Here is a 16,483-nt window from a genome sequence, read left to right on the forward strand (position 1 = left end):
TTCTGATATTGTGTGGAAGTAATACTAGAATCAACACAGTGTTATAGCAACACTCTGTAATGACAACTCTTTATCTGACTAACAAGTTACAGTTAGTACATTGCAGCCTGACAAGTGAGACTGAACAACATTTTAAATTCATTAAATAAAAAAATATTTGTGTGTTAATATTTGTACTATAATAATATTGTGCATTAATATTAATACAATACATATCTGCTTATGCTTTATAGTCATCCCCCTTTAGCTTTGATTTGTGTTGATAGTGTTGTGCATTATCAGATGCTATTCTGCTCACCACCTTGTTTATATATGTACAGTATGTACCACTGTGATGAGCAGAATAGCATCTGATAATGCACAACACTTCAAAGCTTTAGGAGGATGACTATAAAGCAGAAGACCACCTCAGCTTCCATTTCTCTGCCCTAGAATAGAAAGTTCAGGCTGCACTGTGCACAGACTAACCAAAACTGGACACTGAAGACTGGAAAAACATGGCCTGATCTGATGAATCTCAAATTTCTGCTGAGGCACGCAGATGGGATGTGGTAAAACGGGAGATATGCAGCATCCTATAACAGCATTTGCAGTATAACAAACATTTTCCCATAAATCATAGAGATTGGATTTGGGGAACCATGAGCAATGTGGGTTATTAGAAAAAACATGTACAGCACCCAAAACAAACAAATATCATAATCAAAAGACAAATAAAATAAACCTTTTAATATCCCAAAAATAAGTAACTAGGGAAAACAGGATTTAGGGATAATCCAAGACAGTAAATAGTCCAAGGTTAAAGATACAGAATAATCTGACAAGGTTTCGTATTTTCAGACTCAATGTTTAATAGATCACCTCAACTAGTGATTAAATATTATTATTTTATATTAATTTTATTTTATATTATTTTATATTAATATTAATTTATTATTATTATTATTATTATTATTATTATTATTTTTATTATTATTATTATTATTATTATTATTATTATTATTATTATTATTATTATTATTATTACTATTAATTGATTTATTAATTATTTTTTTAATTAATTAATAAATTTATTTATTTGTTATTATTATTATTATTATTATTATTATTGTTGTTGTTGTTGTTAATTTTTTAATTTTAATATCTGGGAAATGGCAGATATAACTAAAATTTAATTATAAATTTCATAGTCCTGGTGACTGTGCCCTCTAGTGGACATGTGGGCACACGTCCTCGTTGCAGTGTGATTCAACTTATATTTTGATATGAACTTATATGAACAGTTTAGTGTATTCATTAAGTTTAAATTATTTTCATATATGCCCTCATCTTTCTTGTGTGATATCAACAAACGAATAAGAAAGAAACTTAAAGAAAAATTCGTGACATATCCTAAATGTACTGTACAATATAATCATATCCAATCAGCTTCAAATCTGTTTCGTACTGTTTTCAGTCTCAAATCTCTTCAAATTTACAACAAACATTAACAAATCTCTTCAATTTACAAATAATATCGTCACATCTCTTCAATTTAAGTCTCACATCTCTGCAATTTACAATCAATATTTATATACACATATCTCTTTAATTTGTAGTTAATAGTCTCATATATATATTTCTTTATATATCAGATAATATAAACATGTTTTTAAATGTACAATTAATATAGGATCATATCTCTTTGATATTGTATTTGTCTGGCTGTCTGGGGTAAAACCACGTGACTTCATAGCCCCTGTGAGCACGTGATATAGAAGTCACATGAGCAGGAAATAACCACACAGTGAACCGGGAACGATTATGTACACGCGATTTTAATGTTTTGCTTTACTACTACGTATGTTTGTCAACATTTTGTCTGGTTAGAAACACAGTTTGTATATAGACAGAAAGGGCTGGGACATGTGTAGTTTGTTACCCAGTATGTGAGCTTAGTCATCTGTATCTAAAGTGCTGTTGTGTTATTTGCACTTTTAAGGAAATAGCACTTCTTCTTCAGCCTTGATGGCTGTTCGCTTTCTTCCTCTCAGGCTTTTCTGAGCTGAACAAAATGCAGACAGGAGCAGTAGCACTGCTGTTTGTGTCTTTGTCCGTGTTCAGAACAAACTGTGGTGAGTTCATTTATTATTCAAACTAATTCATAGGCTGCATCAGTGGTATAATAAAGGAATAATTTAGTGGAATAAAAAATGTGAAATGTGCAATTAAAATATACAATATAGGCGATTTGTATGTACAAATGTACAAGTGTGAAATGTTCACTTGAAATATACATAGTATGTGTTTTAAGTAAAGTAAAGTGTAAAATGTTAGTGTGTGTTCCGTGTATCTTGTGTTCAAGCATTTAATTAATGTAAGCATTTAATGTGATATTAACATATACAGCATTTGGCAGACGCCCTTATAGCCCAGAGCAACTTACATTTTTTTTAAACAACTGGGCAATTAAAGGTAGGGTCTCCGATATTTCAGAAATGCTTCAGAAAACTACGTTTGGCTACCAAACAAAACAAAAATCAAAACAAACGTGTAGTCAATGAGCAGAAAGGGGCGGTCTTGTCAATATGCGGCGGAGAGAGTGTTCAGTGCGCATGTGTGACATTAGCAGAAAGCGGTTTTAACATTGACATGGAGGACAAAAGCGAAGAAAGGCTTACGATAAGGCAAGAAGTAGGACGTGTTAATATAGGATCAGCTTTCCAGCGCTGGAGAGAACTGAAGGAGCAGGAAGTTGGACGCATATTCACAGATTGGAGTTTCCCGAGTCAGTAACTCCTGAGCTAAACGCTGTTACTACACAAAACACGGTTGTAGCTGCCTCTCTACATTACTACGATAGAAAAGAGGTGTTATTTGTGTAGCAACAGCGTTTAGCTCAGGAGTTATTGACTCGGGAAACTCCAATCTGTGAATATGCGCACTGAACACTCTCCGCTCATATTGACAAGAGACGCCCCTTTCTGCTCATTGACTACACGTTTGTTTTGATTATTGTTTTGTGGCCAAACGTAGTTTTCTGAAGCATTTCTCAAATGTCGGAGACCCTACATTTAAGGGGAGGGGCCTTTGATCAGGAGCCCAACAATGGCAGCTTGGGGGACCTGGGATTCGAACTCACATCCTCCTGATTTGTAGCCCACCACCTTAACCACTAGGCCCCCACATACTTTAAGCATTTATTCTCATAAATTCTGTAAATTGTTTTTTTTGTTTGTTTGTTTGTTTTTTTTTTTGTCGTGTATTTTATTTAAAAAATGATCATTTTGTGTTAATTTTTTGTTCTGTGATGACGCTTTCTTTCCATTCAATGCTATTAACGCAATGTATGTATTTAAAAGCCGCTCCAACAACATATTGTTGCGGTTAATTTAACTGTGTTTTCAGAATGAGCGGCTGGATTAACTGCAGTAGGGACACTACATTGTCTTCGACGATAAAGACGCAGACATCACAGTCTCCTTCTTAACTGTCAGACACTTATGTGGAAGTCGTCCATCACATGAGTCCGTGATCAAATTAAAAGCGCATGTGATCATCCATGATGCTACTTTATTGCGCTTTTGCTGCCATTAGATTAGGTTCTTATGCAGAGATCAAGAGAAAATTAAGTCGTTATCACGACAGAACAAGAAAGAAAAAAAATATAATAATCGCATGGACTTCTATAGAATAACAGCTGGACATCAACTGGATGCCAACTCCATGTGGTCTTTGAGGACAACAATCTCCTCATCAATACAATATTTGTCAGACTGTATATTTATAATCACACCCTCCAGTGTCACCCAAATGAGGATCTGTTCCCCTTTGAGTCTGGTTCCTCTCAAGGTTTCTTCCTTTACCATTTAAGGGCGTTTTTCACCGCTGCCTGAGTCACCTCAGACGTGCTCATTGGGGATAAATACAAACACATCTAAATATATCTAATATTAATCTTTAATTTTGTATTCTATTAATCTTTATATTATTCTTTATAATAACTTTTTGTTCTATGTTTATGTACTGTAAAGCTGCTTTGAGACAATGTCAATTGTATAAAGTGTTATACAAATACATTTGAATTGAACTATTTGAATTGATCATAACGTATCATTGTATTCACTGATGTCTTTTCAGATGGCGGAGTGTCCTTAAGTGCTCCAGCTGTTGTTGACCTGGAGGAGAAATTCTCCAAAAATATCACCATCAAGGCAAGGTGAGACAAGCTTTGAAATACTGTATATGTTGCCAGTCTGGCTGGTTATTTATTACCTTCATAGAAATATTTATTTTGTTTAAGCATCCTCTGAATTCTGTACTGTATTGTCTTTGTCTTTTGCAGTTCTCCTCTGAATTTTACTGCATACATCTACTTCAACATTACGTATGAGTCAGCAAATTTCTCTTCAATAATTCATCTTCCAGATGTGGTAAGCTCAGCCTGGCATTATGGCACATAAAATGCCTCGTTACTTTTACTTTTAACCACGTTTGCTTGAGTGTTTTTACTCTGCTTGACTCCGCAGGTTGTTTTGCCAGCAAAAAATGTATCCACTGTTTTTGAAGTGCAAGCAAAAAGCGTTGGACAGGTCACTGCTTATCTGTACAGCAACAACACTGACATCCAAAGGTATGCAGTGGATCACTTAACCTATGTCCTCGGTTTGCACTTCAGCACTACAGACCCAAGCCTTTCTGGTTTTTTTTTTCTGAAGGAAAATTCACCCTGAAATGCTTTAAACATGCTTATACAAAAATTTTTGTTATGGTGTGAACCTGTTGGTTAACAGTAAATTTTTTTTATTAATGTAAAAAGTTTTCCTGGTGTTTATTAATATTGCATTTAGATTTAAGGTAAAGTTTTAGATTAGTCCCTTTCCTTTTAAATGATCAGCTATAAAAAAATATCATGCGGATTATTAACCATAAACGAAGACACATGGATAAGTTATTATGAGAATAATTTCCACCAGTCATGTGTCAGTCATTTTGAAGTTAGATTTTTTTTTTATAATTTATTTGTTATAAAGTTTGATGTGCAAGTTGTTCTAAACTGCAGGGAAAATCGTTGACCCCAAATCTGCCTGGTTTGGTGGGGGGTGTTGGGGGAAATCACATTACAATACATCCAATTCAACTATTTCTTTCATAGTATCTGATTAATTTCTCAGTATTCCTCATGTATAGTATCTTGATATATAGTCATATTTTCTATAGCTGATGACAAGAATTATAACTTCCATGCTTAAAATTCTTTTCTCTTTAGATTACAAACTCGAATCAGATTTTTGGTCATCAGAAGCAAAGTTCTTGATGTCATCAACCAAATCATAGGATGGATCTACTTTCTGGCTTGGTCTATTTCCTTCTATCCTCAGGTGTATGAAAACTGGAAAAGAAAAAGGTAGATTTTTTTTTTTTTTTTACAAATATTGAGAATTGAACAAGTGTTCAACTTTATTTGCATAATTTCTGCAATATTCTTCTACAGTGTCGTGGGCCTGAACTTTGATTTTCTCTCACTGAACCTGACTGGATTCATTGCTTATAGTGTATTCAATATAGGCCTTTTTTGGGTACCTTACATAAAGGTAAACACATATTAGACATTGTAACATTATCAGAAATTTCCCCAGGAGCTATTTAATACTTAATAATGAATAATGATATGTATCACCAGGAAGAATTCTTGAAGGATAATCCAAATGGAGTCAATCCAGTGGATGCCAATGATGTGTTTTTCAGTCTCCATGCAGTGGTTCTTACTCTGGTCTACATCGTTCAATGTGCAATATACGAGGTGAGTCCACACCTATTTCTGTTCTATTTTCACATATTGAAAATAGATAAAATAACACATAGTCATGTGAAAAAATTAGGACACCCAATTATATGTTCAGTTCTATATTAAGAAATGTCAACATGTCAATTTCTGGTCTTGTTTTAATTTGTACCTGTAGAAGAAAGTGATGTAATGCAAGTAAATAAAATAAATCAACAACAAATGAGTATTTCAACTAAGGAAAAAGTAAGGACACCCTGTGCACTAATAGCTAGTGTTTCCCCTTTGGCTGAAATAACCTCAGTGAGATTCTTGCACTTTGACATCAACTGTAGCAAGAGCTTGCTGTTGGTCCCGTGATGATATTTCAGGGTTTTTTGGAGACTTCTTTAAGCATCTTACTGTCTGCACTTAGGGTGAATTAGCTTGGACGGCCTGACCTTGCCATGTTGGCAGTTGTTTTTAAATGTTCTCCACTTGTAAATTACTTTCTGGACAGTGGAATGGCTGATTACAAATTTCTTTGAGATCATTTATATCCATTTCCAGACTCATAATCATCAACAATCTTCTTTCTGAAGGCCTCAGAGAGCTTTTTGGAACTCACCATGGTGACACCTCTCACTTTAACAATTAAGAGCAAACCAAACTAAAAGTCTGAGGTTTAAATACAACAAGCCTTCTTCAAAATGCTCTGTAAAAATGTTCTATTCATTTGCACCTGATGTGATACACCTGTACAAATAAATGTAGGGGTGTCCTTACTTTGTCCTTACTATTTTTAAATGACATTTTATAGAGCATTTAAAAAAAGACTTTTATTTGGTTTGATTTGTTTCGTTATATTACTCGAATTTTACAATATTGTTAAAATGAAGATCGAATGCCCATCTTTAACTACTAAAAAAAACCCCAAATGGAGTGTCTTAATTTTTTCACATGACTGTATTATATTGGGTAAAATAACATGTACATTAAGAAGAAATCACAATGTATACGTTTTTAACTTGTTTAGAGAGGAGGCCAAAAGGTGTCTAAGGTGGTCATTTTTTTCTTGGTGGTCGCTTGGACCTTCGCATTTGTCACACTTTTTGTTGCTGTTGCTCAGAAGATCTCCTGGATAACTTACCTGTACTACTTCTCCTACATCAAACTGGGTATAACACTGATTAAATATATCCCTCAGGTATGGCTCGTTTTTGTACTCTTATATAAAGAAAGTGTATAACTTGAACTACAGTCAGGTCTTAATCTGTTGAAGTTCAGAATTTCAGGAGAGTGTGCAAAGCTTTCTAAAAGAATATAATGCAGAAGGAAATGTTGATATCTTCTATGATGTCATGTTACTGATGTGACAGTGTGTTGTAATGTATCTGTACCAGAAATGTGAGTTTTCTTGAGAAAAAAGATCAAAAGTCCACAATGTGTCATGGGCAGGAGCTGATATCAAACAGTTTAATGATTTTAAAGGACATTTTCCACCAGTTGTCTTCACTGCTAAAACGCTCTGATGTCATGCAGCTAAAGATACCACAAGCCTTTGGTGCTTAGACCTGCTAGTCACTGCTTGTATCTATATTTCTGATTTGTTGTTATGTGTTAATTTAACCTGTATTAGGCATACATGAACTATCAGAGACAGAGCACAGAAGGGTGGAGCATTGGCAATGTGTTACTGGATTTAACAGGAGGCAGTTTCAGTGTGCTTCAGATGTTCCTGCAGTCTTATAACAACAGTAAGTACACACACACACGCACACACACAATAAATACTTGTATCTGGACCAGTACGGTAAATATAGAGTTGGACAGAATAATCATCCACTCCTTAGCATACCAGTACTGTGTGTGAGTGCGCGGGAGTGTGTGAGTGCGCGGGAGTGAGTGTACACATGTTTGACTTCACCACAACCAGGATCAATGTCGAGTTTAACTGCGTCCTTCAGCCCTGTATAGATGATGATCAGTGTTTGATGTAGCCAGGATGAAGAATGATAGATACATACAAACAACAATGCATACAAATGATACATATAAAGATCAGATGTGCTGCTGACATACTTCTTTTGCTGCTTGCTAGCTATGGATGGAGGGGAAAAAAACGTACACATACACCAACATTGAGCTCAGGAACATTAATTACACAGTTTAACTCTTCCTGTATTCCTTTTTACAGACCAGTGGAAGCTTATATTCGGAGACCCAACAAAATTTGGATTGGGGATCTTCTCAATATTTTTCGACATCATATTTATGATCCAGCATTACTGCTTGTACCGCAATAAAGGTCCTGTGTATCAGGTAATGAGTGGTGAAGACTAGGGAAGGACTTTTGTTACTGCTCAGGTAAAATGCCTTAAACTTGTAGGACTTTGGACTTACTTCACCAGAGAACAATGATTTTTCTAATCATTTTATAATGCAATTTTATATTTATATTATAAATTCTATGCATAACATTTTAACACAAATCCGAAAGCATTTTAATAATGAGTGATTAGTAGTAGATGGACAAACTTTTATATTCTTTTTCACTAAATGAGAAGTATAATTGCATAGTATGATGTGCCATTTTTTTTGGAAAAAAAAAAGTCTATCTGAATTCAAAGAAATTATGTTTAATGTATAACTTTTTATTTTAATTGATATGGTTTTATTATACATGTTGGTGACCAGGTTTGATTTGTTAACACAATAATTTTCTCTACATACTTACATAAAGAGAGAATCAGGAAGCATCATTGCTGATGTCAGAAAATAAGCTCCACAGCTTACATTACAGATTCAAGTGTGTTCTGACAGCTTCTGCCTGCTGATAAATGTCAGTGGATCTTTGAGCTCGGCTACTGTAGCAGTTAGCTTGCAGCTTAGCTAAGTTACCTCATTACTGATAATACCGATGACAAAAACGACAAAAGACCATTTAACTGTATCCAAATTGTATATATTTTTATGCTTCAAAAATTCCACATTCTGGAGAATTTTCATGATGAAATGTAAATTGTAATTTCATTCAAGCAGATTTCTTTATTATTATTATTATTATTATTATTATTATTTGAATAGAGACTTTTTTTATTAAACAGTTATTGTGTTCATTCCCCTCTTAATTTGTGCTATCAATAAATAAATAAATAAATCAATCAATAAATAAATAGAACAGTTGGGATTGCCATTTTTGTTTGCCACTAACAGGGTGGGTAAATAACATGAATTAATGGCACAATCTTGGATGATTTCACACTTTGACAAGTGATTTTACACTTTAGGAGGTGCAAGAGGGAATGGGGGAAAGAGGGAAAGTACCATAAAGTCAAACCAACATTTTTTTTAAACTAAGGGTTTATAAAAATTAACACATTAATTCATTCAAGATATTTAAATGAATTACACACTTTATAGTTCTAAATCTGCAGTATGTTTTCTGTCACAAATGACACCTTATGTAAAACTTGAAATTTATGAATTGAAATAAATGGGACTTTTATTAAATGTAGCCATTAAGGCATTTTGTCTCAGATATTATTACTCACTAAGATAGTTCATATATGCATGTGTATACATACTTTATGACCAAACCACATGTTTCCATACAAAACAAACTAAAATGAGTATTTTCAGTAAAGAAATAAAGCACAAGTGTTTTGTCTGAAAAGTTTTGTAAAGGTTCTATACCAAAATATTACAAAATGTTTTTAGGATTTAGGAAAGTTTTGAAGTTTGATTATTATTGTTAGTGATAAGATACTGATTCGGTAAAAACCAGAACTATTTCTAAGAAGCTCCATCAACAAAATACTTTATTAAATAAGAATTAAGCTACATTCACACACACACACACACACACACACACACACACACACACACACACACACACACACACACACACACACACACACACACACACACACACACAGTTTTTATCAGTGCAACTCAAAATTGCTAATACTGGTTGTTGTATTAATAATAAGTTGCAAAGTTTATAAGTTAATTCCTAATGAACAAGCCAGAAGTGACGGTTGCAAGGAAAAACTCCCTGAGACGATATGAAGAGGAATCCCTCAGAGGACGAAAACTCTGAAATGAACCTATCCTCATCTGTGTGATACAGGATCTTGTGATTATAAATCATTACCCTGCTGTATCTGTGTTCTATATGGTCAAAAAAGTGCAATTATGTAACCAGGAAATATGTTTTAGTTTTAACCTGAAGTCTGTTTGGTTGAACTGTTCACTGATGAAGACTTTAGGGCATCAGAACTGATCGGGTCGATCCAGAGAGTTTTATCTGATTTATTAATTAGTCCATGGTAGTAATTTAATAATTGCTTTATTGACATAAATCCTACGAGATTTAGTGTAGAGAAAGAAGATGAAGCACTAACATTTCATTACATTTAATTTGACCTTTTTCCAGGGTAAAATCTTTACTTAATTAGTTTCCATGTTTCCCAGATTATAATACTGTAGCTTCAGCTCTCCTGCTAAATTTGAAACATCATCATACACACCTCCAGCCTCCTACACTCGAACTGTGGCTACTGTTTTAATTCTCCTGTTACTCGCAGTAACACATATTTGGTTCGTTTCGTGTCAAGTTATCTGATCGTTCCATATTTATTTGTGGTTTTTTGGTTGATTTTGTTCTTTTCACTTTTCCAGCATCTAAGAATAATATTTTCTTGCCATCCAGTCTCTGCCTTCACCATCTGGAAATATTGATTCAGACCCTGTTGAGTTCATGCATCTTCACACATCTTCTGTTATATTGTACTATATTTTTCTAGACACAATACAGTCAATTTAGGTACACATTTACTGTCATGGACTTCCTGTAAAACTGTCAATATTCTATGACTAGAATGTGTGTACCTTTGAACAGAGGAGAAGGCTGTTGATCTCCTTTTGTAGCCATCAGTACAGTGCTGATAAACCCCCCAAAAATACTCTAATGCATCTAATCCATCTTCGAAGGAAAATCTCTCTCTCTCTCTCTCTCTCTCTCTCTCTCTCTCTCTCTCTCTCTCTCTCTCTCTCTCTCTCTCTCGTCCCTGACATACTGTATAACAACATGAAACATTCTGCTGTAATTCTAGAACGTTAACCTTGTGCCATCAGAATGTATTTTGTTCCCCACCACCGCTCCACTGGTCACTACCTCTCAGGGTACCAGGACAGCACTCATCCCAACAGAGTAAAATTAGCGCTTAACCCTTCTGTTGCATGTGCTTTTCTTACAATATTGCCTCCCAATAGACTTTTTAGGCTGAAGGTATTCTTAGTCTGTGACCTAGTAAATCAGTATCAGGATGTATTTATTGATTCATCGAGTCCTCAAAGCAGTTTTGTAAGTCACTGTGGATAGGAATTTAAATAAAAGGTAAGTATGGTGTTTTCTGTATTATCAGTCCTTTCACGGTTTATATATTCATATTTTTTATATTTTTTCATGCTAAATTTTACTTGCCAGAGACTACTATAATATGTTCACAGACAACTAATCTGGACAGTTGAATATCAGACAAAGACCAAGTGATTAGCCCAAACAGAAGATTGGTTTTCTTCTGTTTTAGCCCATCTACCTCAGTGTTTGACATGCTGTGTGTTGTTAAGTGCTTTTCTGCTCACTGGGGTTATAAAGAGTGGTTATTTGAGTTAATATAGCTTACCTGCCAGTTCACACCAGTCTGGCCCTTTGAAATGGTTCTGTACTGATTCTGAAATGCTCAGGCTGTCTGGCACTAGCAACCACGACACAGACTCCATACCTGGACTATACATTTTTATTTTTTTTATTCTTTTTTATAAGAATTTATACAAGCATGACATTTTGTGCTGATGCATGATTCTGAATCTTATGCTCTGGTTTTCAGAGTCCAAAGAAAAACAGCAAAGCAACAGCAGAGAGCAGTGTGGAGTCAAAATCAGCCACAGCCACTGCTCACAACTTGCTCATCATCAGCTCTCAATTCAGAGAAGAGTTTTCTGTCCAAACATAAGAAAAATACACTCATCTTCCTTCATTTTCTCTCAGTCCGAATGAATTTGACACTTGGACTACTGACATTTGGCCTGTTTTTTCCAGAGCTGTTTCTGTAAAAAAAAAAAAAACACTCTTTATTCCATTTTTAACGTGCCAGTAAGTTTATTTAAACACACAGCTAATTTTAAATGATCATATACACATTCCCTTTAAATGTAGTTATGCTGAGTGGAAAGTAGAAGGTCAGGATATGCATGTCAGGATAAATGATGGTACCATGTCATCAATGCGGTAAACTGCAGCTCAGGGTGAATTTTGATTTCAAAACAGCCTGTGTGTGTGGGTGTGTGTGTGTGTGTGCGTGTTTGTGAGTGTGTGTCTGGTAGATAGTGACAGCAGTTGCAAACAAAAAAAAGCTGCAACTAAGAATTGCTTGCAGGAGAGAGTGGACGTGATGACTAGTGAAGAGCTGGAAAGCCATGTTTACATGTTAAAACAAGTCGCGTGTAAAAACATTTTCGATCAGTACATGTCGATGCACTGGAGCATGACCATAGCCGTGACAGATCTTGGAACATCCTGCTAACATGCCTAAGCCAAATTCAACTTCAAAAGGTCTTAATGGGGTCACTGAATTTTAACCACTTCTGCTCTGTTTTGCGTTGAATTTAGAAACGTTCAGCAGTAACTGCAAATCTGTGGCTTTTCATGTCACTTATGGTCTTTATAGGCAGGAATGCATTTGTGAGGGTGAGGGGTAGATGATCCTTAAGGAAATAAAAGATATGGCAAAACAGAATAATCAGACTAATTTCTGATCATGTTACTAATCTGAATAGATGATGTGATAAAGTTGAAATAGACCTTTTCCAAGAAAAGTCTAGTCACTTTTTCACTCTACAATTGTTTATCTTAAAAACATTTTGTGACTTTGCCATTATAATCCAACCATACATAAAACAGAGCACATTACCACTCTACAGTAAACATTACAGTAAACTCACACTGGGTTGCCAGTTCATTGCCAAACAGAAGCACTTTTGTAAAAGTACAATTACAGACCATGTGCTGGATTATGGATAACATGCATGAAACATATAAAGTGAAACACCATCCCTCATGAACAACAAAAAGAAGCCTTTTATTAAAATACAAAGCCGAGGGTCCATCCATCCATCCATTAAATTTTTTGTACTGTTTATCCAAAACACGGTCGCAGGGAAACTGGAGCTTTTCTCATGGGACTCGGGGACACCCTGGGCAGCGTTCTAACCCACCAGCGGGTACAGTCTCACAGACACTTACACACTGGGGGAGAAAACCAAAGTACATATGAGTCATACAGTACATGGTCCCACCGTTCCGCTTGTCCTTGAACAAAATGAAAGAAAAAAGGAGTAAGTGCCAGGAATCAATACTGCTCTCTCGTCTGGTTTGTGTGTCCTCTTTTCTGACGTAAACTCAAACAACTCCAGTCTGCTGATTGTGGGATTGCACTATTAGAACCCAAATCATCTCATTCAGAGGATGCAAGTTTCCCATGTGATAAAGATGACCCATTCTATTGCTTTTATCCCTGTCCAAGATTCAGATAGCATCATCAATCTGAGAATCTTACTCTTTCAAACACTCTTAAACAGGATAAATTAATCCTAGTTAAATCCAGTCACTTCTGGGATTGCTTTAGTGCTTTCAACTGCTGACATAGAACTGAAGGCATGTATTTATGAAAATGTTTTATAAAAGTCTAAGCATATATCTGAGGGAAAACAAAAAAAAGCACTAATATTTCTTTTTCTCTAATATAACTTATTTCTTTTGACTCCGTCCTATGTGAATTATCTGACAAGATGAATCACAGGAGTCCTTAACATGATTGCGTAATCAAAAGAGTGTTAGCCAAACAGCAATATGTGCCAGATAATGGTGACTCCACACTACTGTCCTGGATTCCACAATACATTACTGCTTTATCTTTCTCAAACCTCCTTCTTTTGGCTACTCCCATGACGACGTCCGCATATTAGATTTGGCACAGGTTTTATGCTGGATGCCCTTTCTGATGCAACCCCTCATTTTTGTCCAGGCTTGGGTCTGGCACTGAGAGTTAATTCTTCAGTGGCTGGGTTAGCTCCCTACCTGTTAAACAAACCCGGGCCACAGCAATGAGCATGAGGGATCCTGACACTGGACCACCAGGGGGCTTTTGTCTCTCTCAAACCATCGTTAAATATTACACAAAATTCACAATTTTACCTCAATTTTAGTCAAAATCATCATTGAACCCAATTTTTCTTTATCAATACAAGCCTGGATTTTCATGTTTCCAAGGATGGTTGAAACTTTTGGTCTAGATTTTGGTTTGGTGTGTGTGTGTGTGTGTGTGTGTGTGTGTGTGTGTGTGTGTGTGTGTGTGTGTGTGTGCGTGTGCGTGTGTGTGTGTGTGTGTGTGTGTGTGTGTGATATAGTTAGAAATTGAGAGCAATTTGATGTGCAATAGCAACTTATTAAACAAAGAATTGCATTCAGATGTGATATTTTTCAGTGAGCTCCTTGACTATTAAACAAAGTCATAAAGAATATGTATTTGTATCAGCACACCAGCAGTAATGTTTGTTTTCTGAGTCAGTTAGTGTATGAATGTTTTTCGTGGTAGTGATTAATTTGCCTCATGCTCAATTTTGCATTCCTCATGTAAGATCCAATAAAGAAAATAATGATTAGGAGAGAATACAAACAAGACTAAAGTCAAGAGATCAGGCTACAGAATGATATTGGGGTAATATCTATATTTTTATATTGTTTTTACTCCTAAAAGTAATTTTAAAAATGCTACAGTATATAAAATGCAGGCTACTGGGGTCAGCTATTAATATTTCAAATTTTGAATAGGTTTGTGGCTTCTTTCAACAAGGTTTGGATAACTGGCAAGATGCAGTAATATGCTTGTAATTTTTTTTTCTTTTCAGCTCAGTTTTCCACATAAATGATGAGTGAGGTTTGGAAGGGCAGCTTCATCTAGGATCTGATGTTTTCCCAACATGGAAATAAAAGTCAAACTATGATTAGTAGAAGTGAGAAATTATGTACACACTGTAAACATACAACACTGTCATATTGTAGTATAAATTCATGTGAAATACCAAAATGAAATATTTTACTGACAGTTTATATACATTTTATGCTCCGTATCAAATCTTTAAAGCATATTACTTAATTCAGGGGTTAACTTTTCATCTAACCAAACATATTATGATATATGGACCATTATGAGTATTGTAAAATTACTTTCATGTGTCTGGCAGGTCCAGCAGTGATTTTAGGAAATATAAGACTAACATGGAATTTCCATTAAGGTTTTAAAGAAAATGTCAGTTTGACAGCTTTTTCGGTTCAAGGCCATTTTTGTACCTTTAAAGATTTGACTTTTTAGTTTTATTTGGCCATATGCATAGATATTTCCAAAAACATGATTTCAGTTTCTAAATTTGATTTAAAATTGTTTGCTCAAGTAAATTTTTACAAACAATATGTTCACATTTTACTCCAATCAAAATGAAATGGAGATTCTTTCATGTCTTTAATCTGAAGTAACACTGAGGCAGAATCCAATCTTAACACTTCACACTTAAGAGGTATAGAGCTGAAGAGTGACGAGTGGGATTTTTGTGCACATACAGAATTACAAACCTGGCCTTGCCCTACTAATCTTTTTAAAAAAAAAAATGCTCTCCATGTTGTCAATTTTGTCAAATCAGGATTTGTTTCACTTATAAAATTGCCAAATAATGTTACCACTCGCATGTCTGCCAGAAGAACACTGTCCATGCTCTGCCTTGTCAGCAAAATATATATCATTCTGATTATTTATTTACACTATGGTGGTACATGCACTTTTCTCCAGGGACATTTTTAGGATATAAGAAAGTTTTGGGTATTTTCTCCTTTGTAGATAAATTGTTATGCTCGTAAAATATGAACTTGAAATCTGTTTGAAATTGTTTTTTTTAATGGACCTGAAAACGTAATATGTTCTTCCTTTGTAGATATTTACTTATTTTATTGCTACATTTAAATGAATTTGATTTAATATTTTCACAATAAGCAATCATATTTTTCTAGAGATAAATATATTCCTATTTACTTAGGGGAAAAAATGTAAAAGTAGATTTTTCCGGTTCCAGTTTAGCTGTTCTCTAAGTTGTTTTTCTCAGTAAGAAATTGTACTTTTTCTTTAAGCAGCAGACACTCACGATACTTGTATATTCCATAAGCAGAAATTACTCAGTGCTCTCATATTTCAGGAGTGACCACATGGTCATAAACACTATGCTTTGTGTTAGTGTGGGCATATTTCTAGATCATATACCTTCTGTAAGCAAAAACGAATTTAAACTTGTCCAATAAATTGACAATGAAGAAATCAGGAAAACATTTAACGACAGTCAGGTTGGCAAATGTTAAAGTGATCAATGTTAAAGAAAACGATTATCACAGCTCTATAAAGCATGATGAATTACTGCGATCGATTTAGAAAATTGGAGTGTTTTGTGGTACATATCGTGTAACATTTTATTTCACAGTTTTCCAAACTGTGCTATTCCTGGCACAATGGGTATGTCAGAATACACACTCTTATGTTTTGGCACTTTCCAAATGTTTATGAATTCCGATAGCTAAAATGAACCTTGTGTACGCTAAGATAACCATGATTTAAAAGCATAAGAATCACATTT

The 16,483-nt window shown here is 34.8% G+C and overlaps 1 protein-coding gene and 1 long non-coding RNA gene across 2 annotated transcripts; both read left to right on the plus strand.

Moving 5' to 3' along the window:
• Positions 1–1,809: 1,809 nt before the first annotated feature.
• ctns (cystinosin, lysosomal cystine transporter) lies at positions 1,810–9,256 on the plus strand. The gene is made up of 11 exons (XM_027169890.2): positions 1,810–1,840; positions 2,034–2,114; positions 4,120–4,198; positions 4,325–4,412; positions 4,509–4,612; positions 5,249–5,386; positions 5,474–5,573; positions 5,663–5,782; positions 6,780–6,950; positions 7,383–7,500; positions 7,941–9,256. The coding sequence occupies exons 2-11, from the start codon at positions 2,054–2,056 to the stop codon at positions 8,084–8,086; spliced, it is 1,125 nt and encodes a 374-aa protein (XP_027025691.1). The 5' UTR covers positions 1,810–1,840; positions 2,034–2,053; the 3' UTR covers positions 8,087–9,256.
• A 1,628-nt stretch (positions 9,257–10,884) lies between these two features.
• Positions 10,885–12,546, plus strand: LOC125140753. The gene is made up of 2 exons (XR_007139998.1): positions 10,885–11,144; positions 11,638–12,546. It is a non-coding gene; the product is annotated as an uncharacterized LOC125140753 (long non-coding RNA).
• Positions 12,547–16,483: the final 3,937 nt, after the last annotated feature.

Source organism: Tachysurus fulvidraco, chromosome 2, assembly GCF_022655615.1.
Source record: "Tachysurus fulvidraco isolate hzauxx_2018 chromosome 2, HZAU_PFXX_2.0, whole genome shotgun sequence".
NCBI classification, from domain to species: domain Eukaryota; kingdom Metazoa; phylum Chordata; class Actinopteri; order Siluriformes; family Bagridae; genus Tachysurus; species Tachysurus fulvidraco.

Coding starts and splice junctions, on each gene's coding strand:
- ctns (XM_027169890.2), top strand. CDS start 2,054: ATGCAGACAGGAGCAGTAGCACTGCTGTTTGTGTCTTTGTCCGTGTTC. Junction 4,413..4,508: donor TAATTCATCTTCCAGATGTG/GTAAGCTCAGCC, acceptor TTGACTCCGCAG/GTTGTTTTGCCAGCAAAAAA. Junction 5,387..5,473: donor GAAAACTGGAAAAGAAAAAG/GTAGATTTTTTT, acceptor ATTCTTCTACAG/TGTCGTGGGCCTGAACTTTG.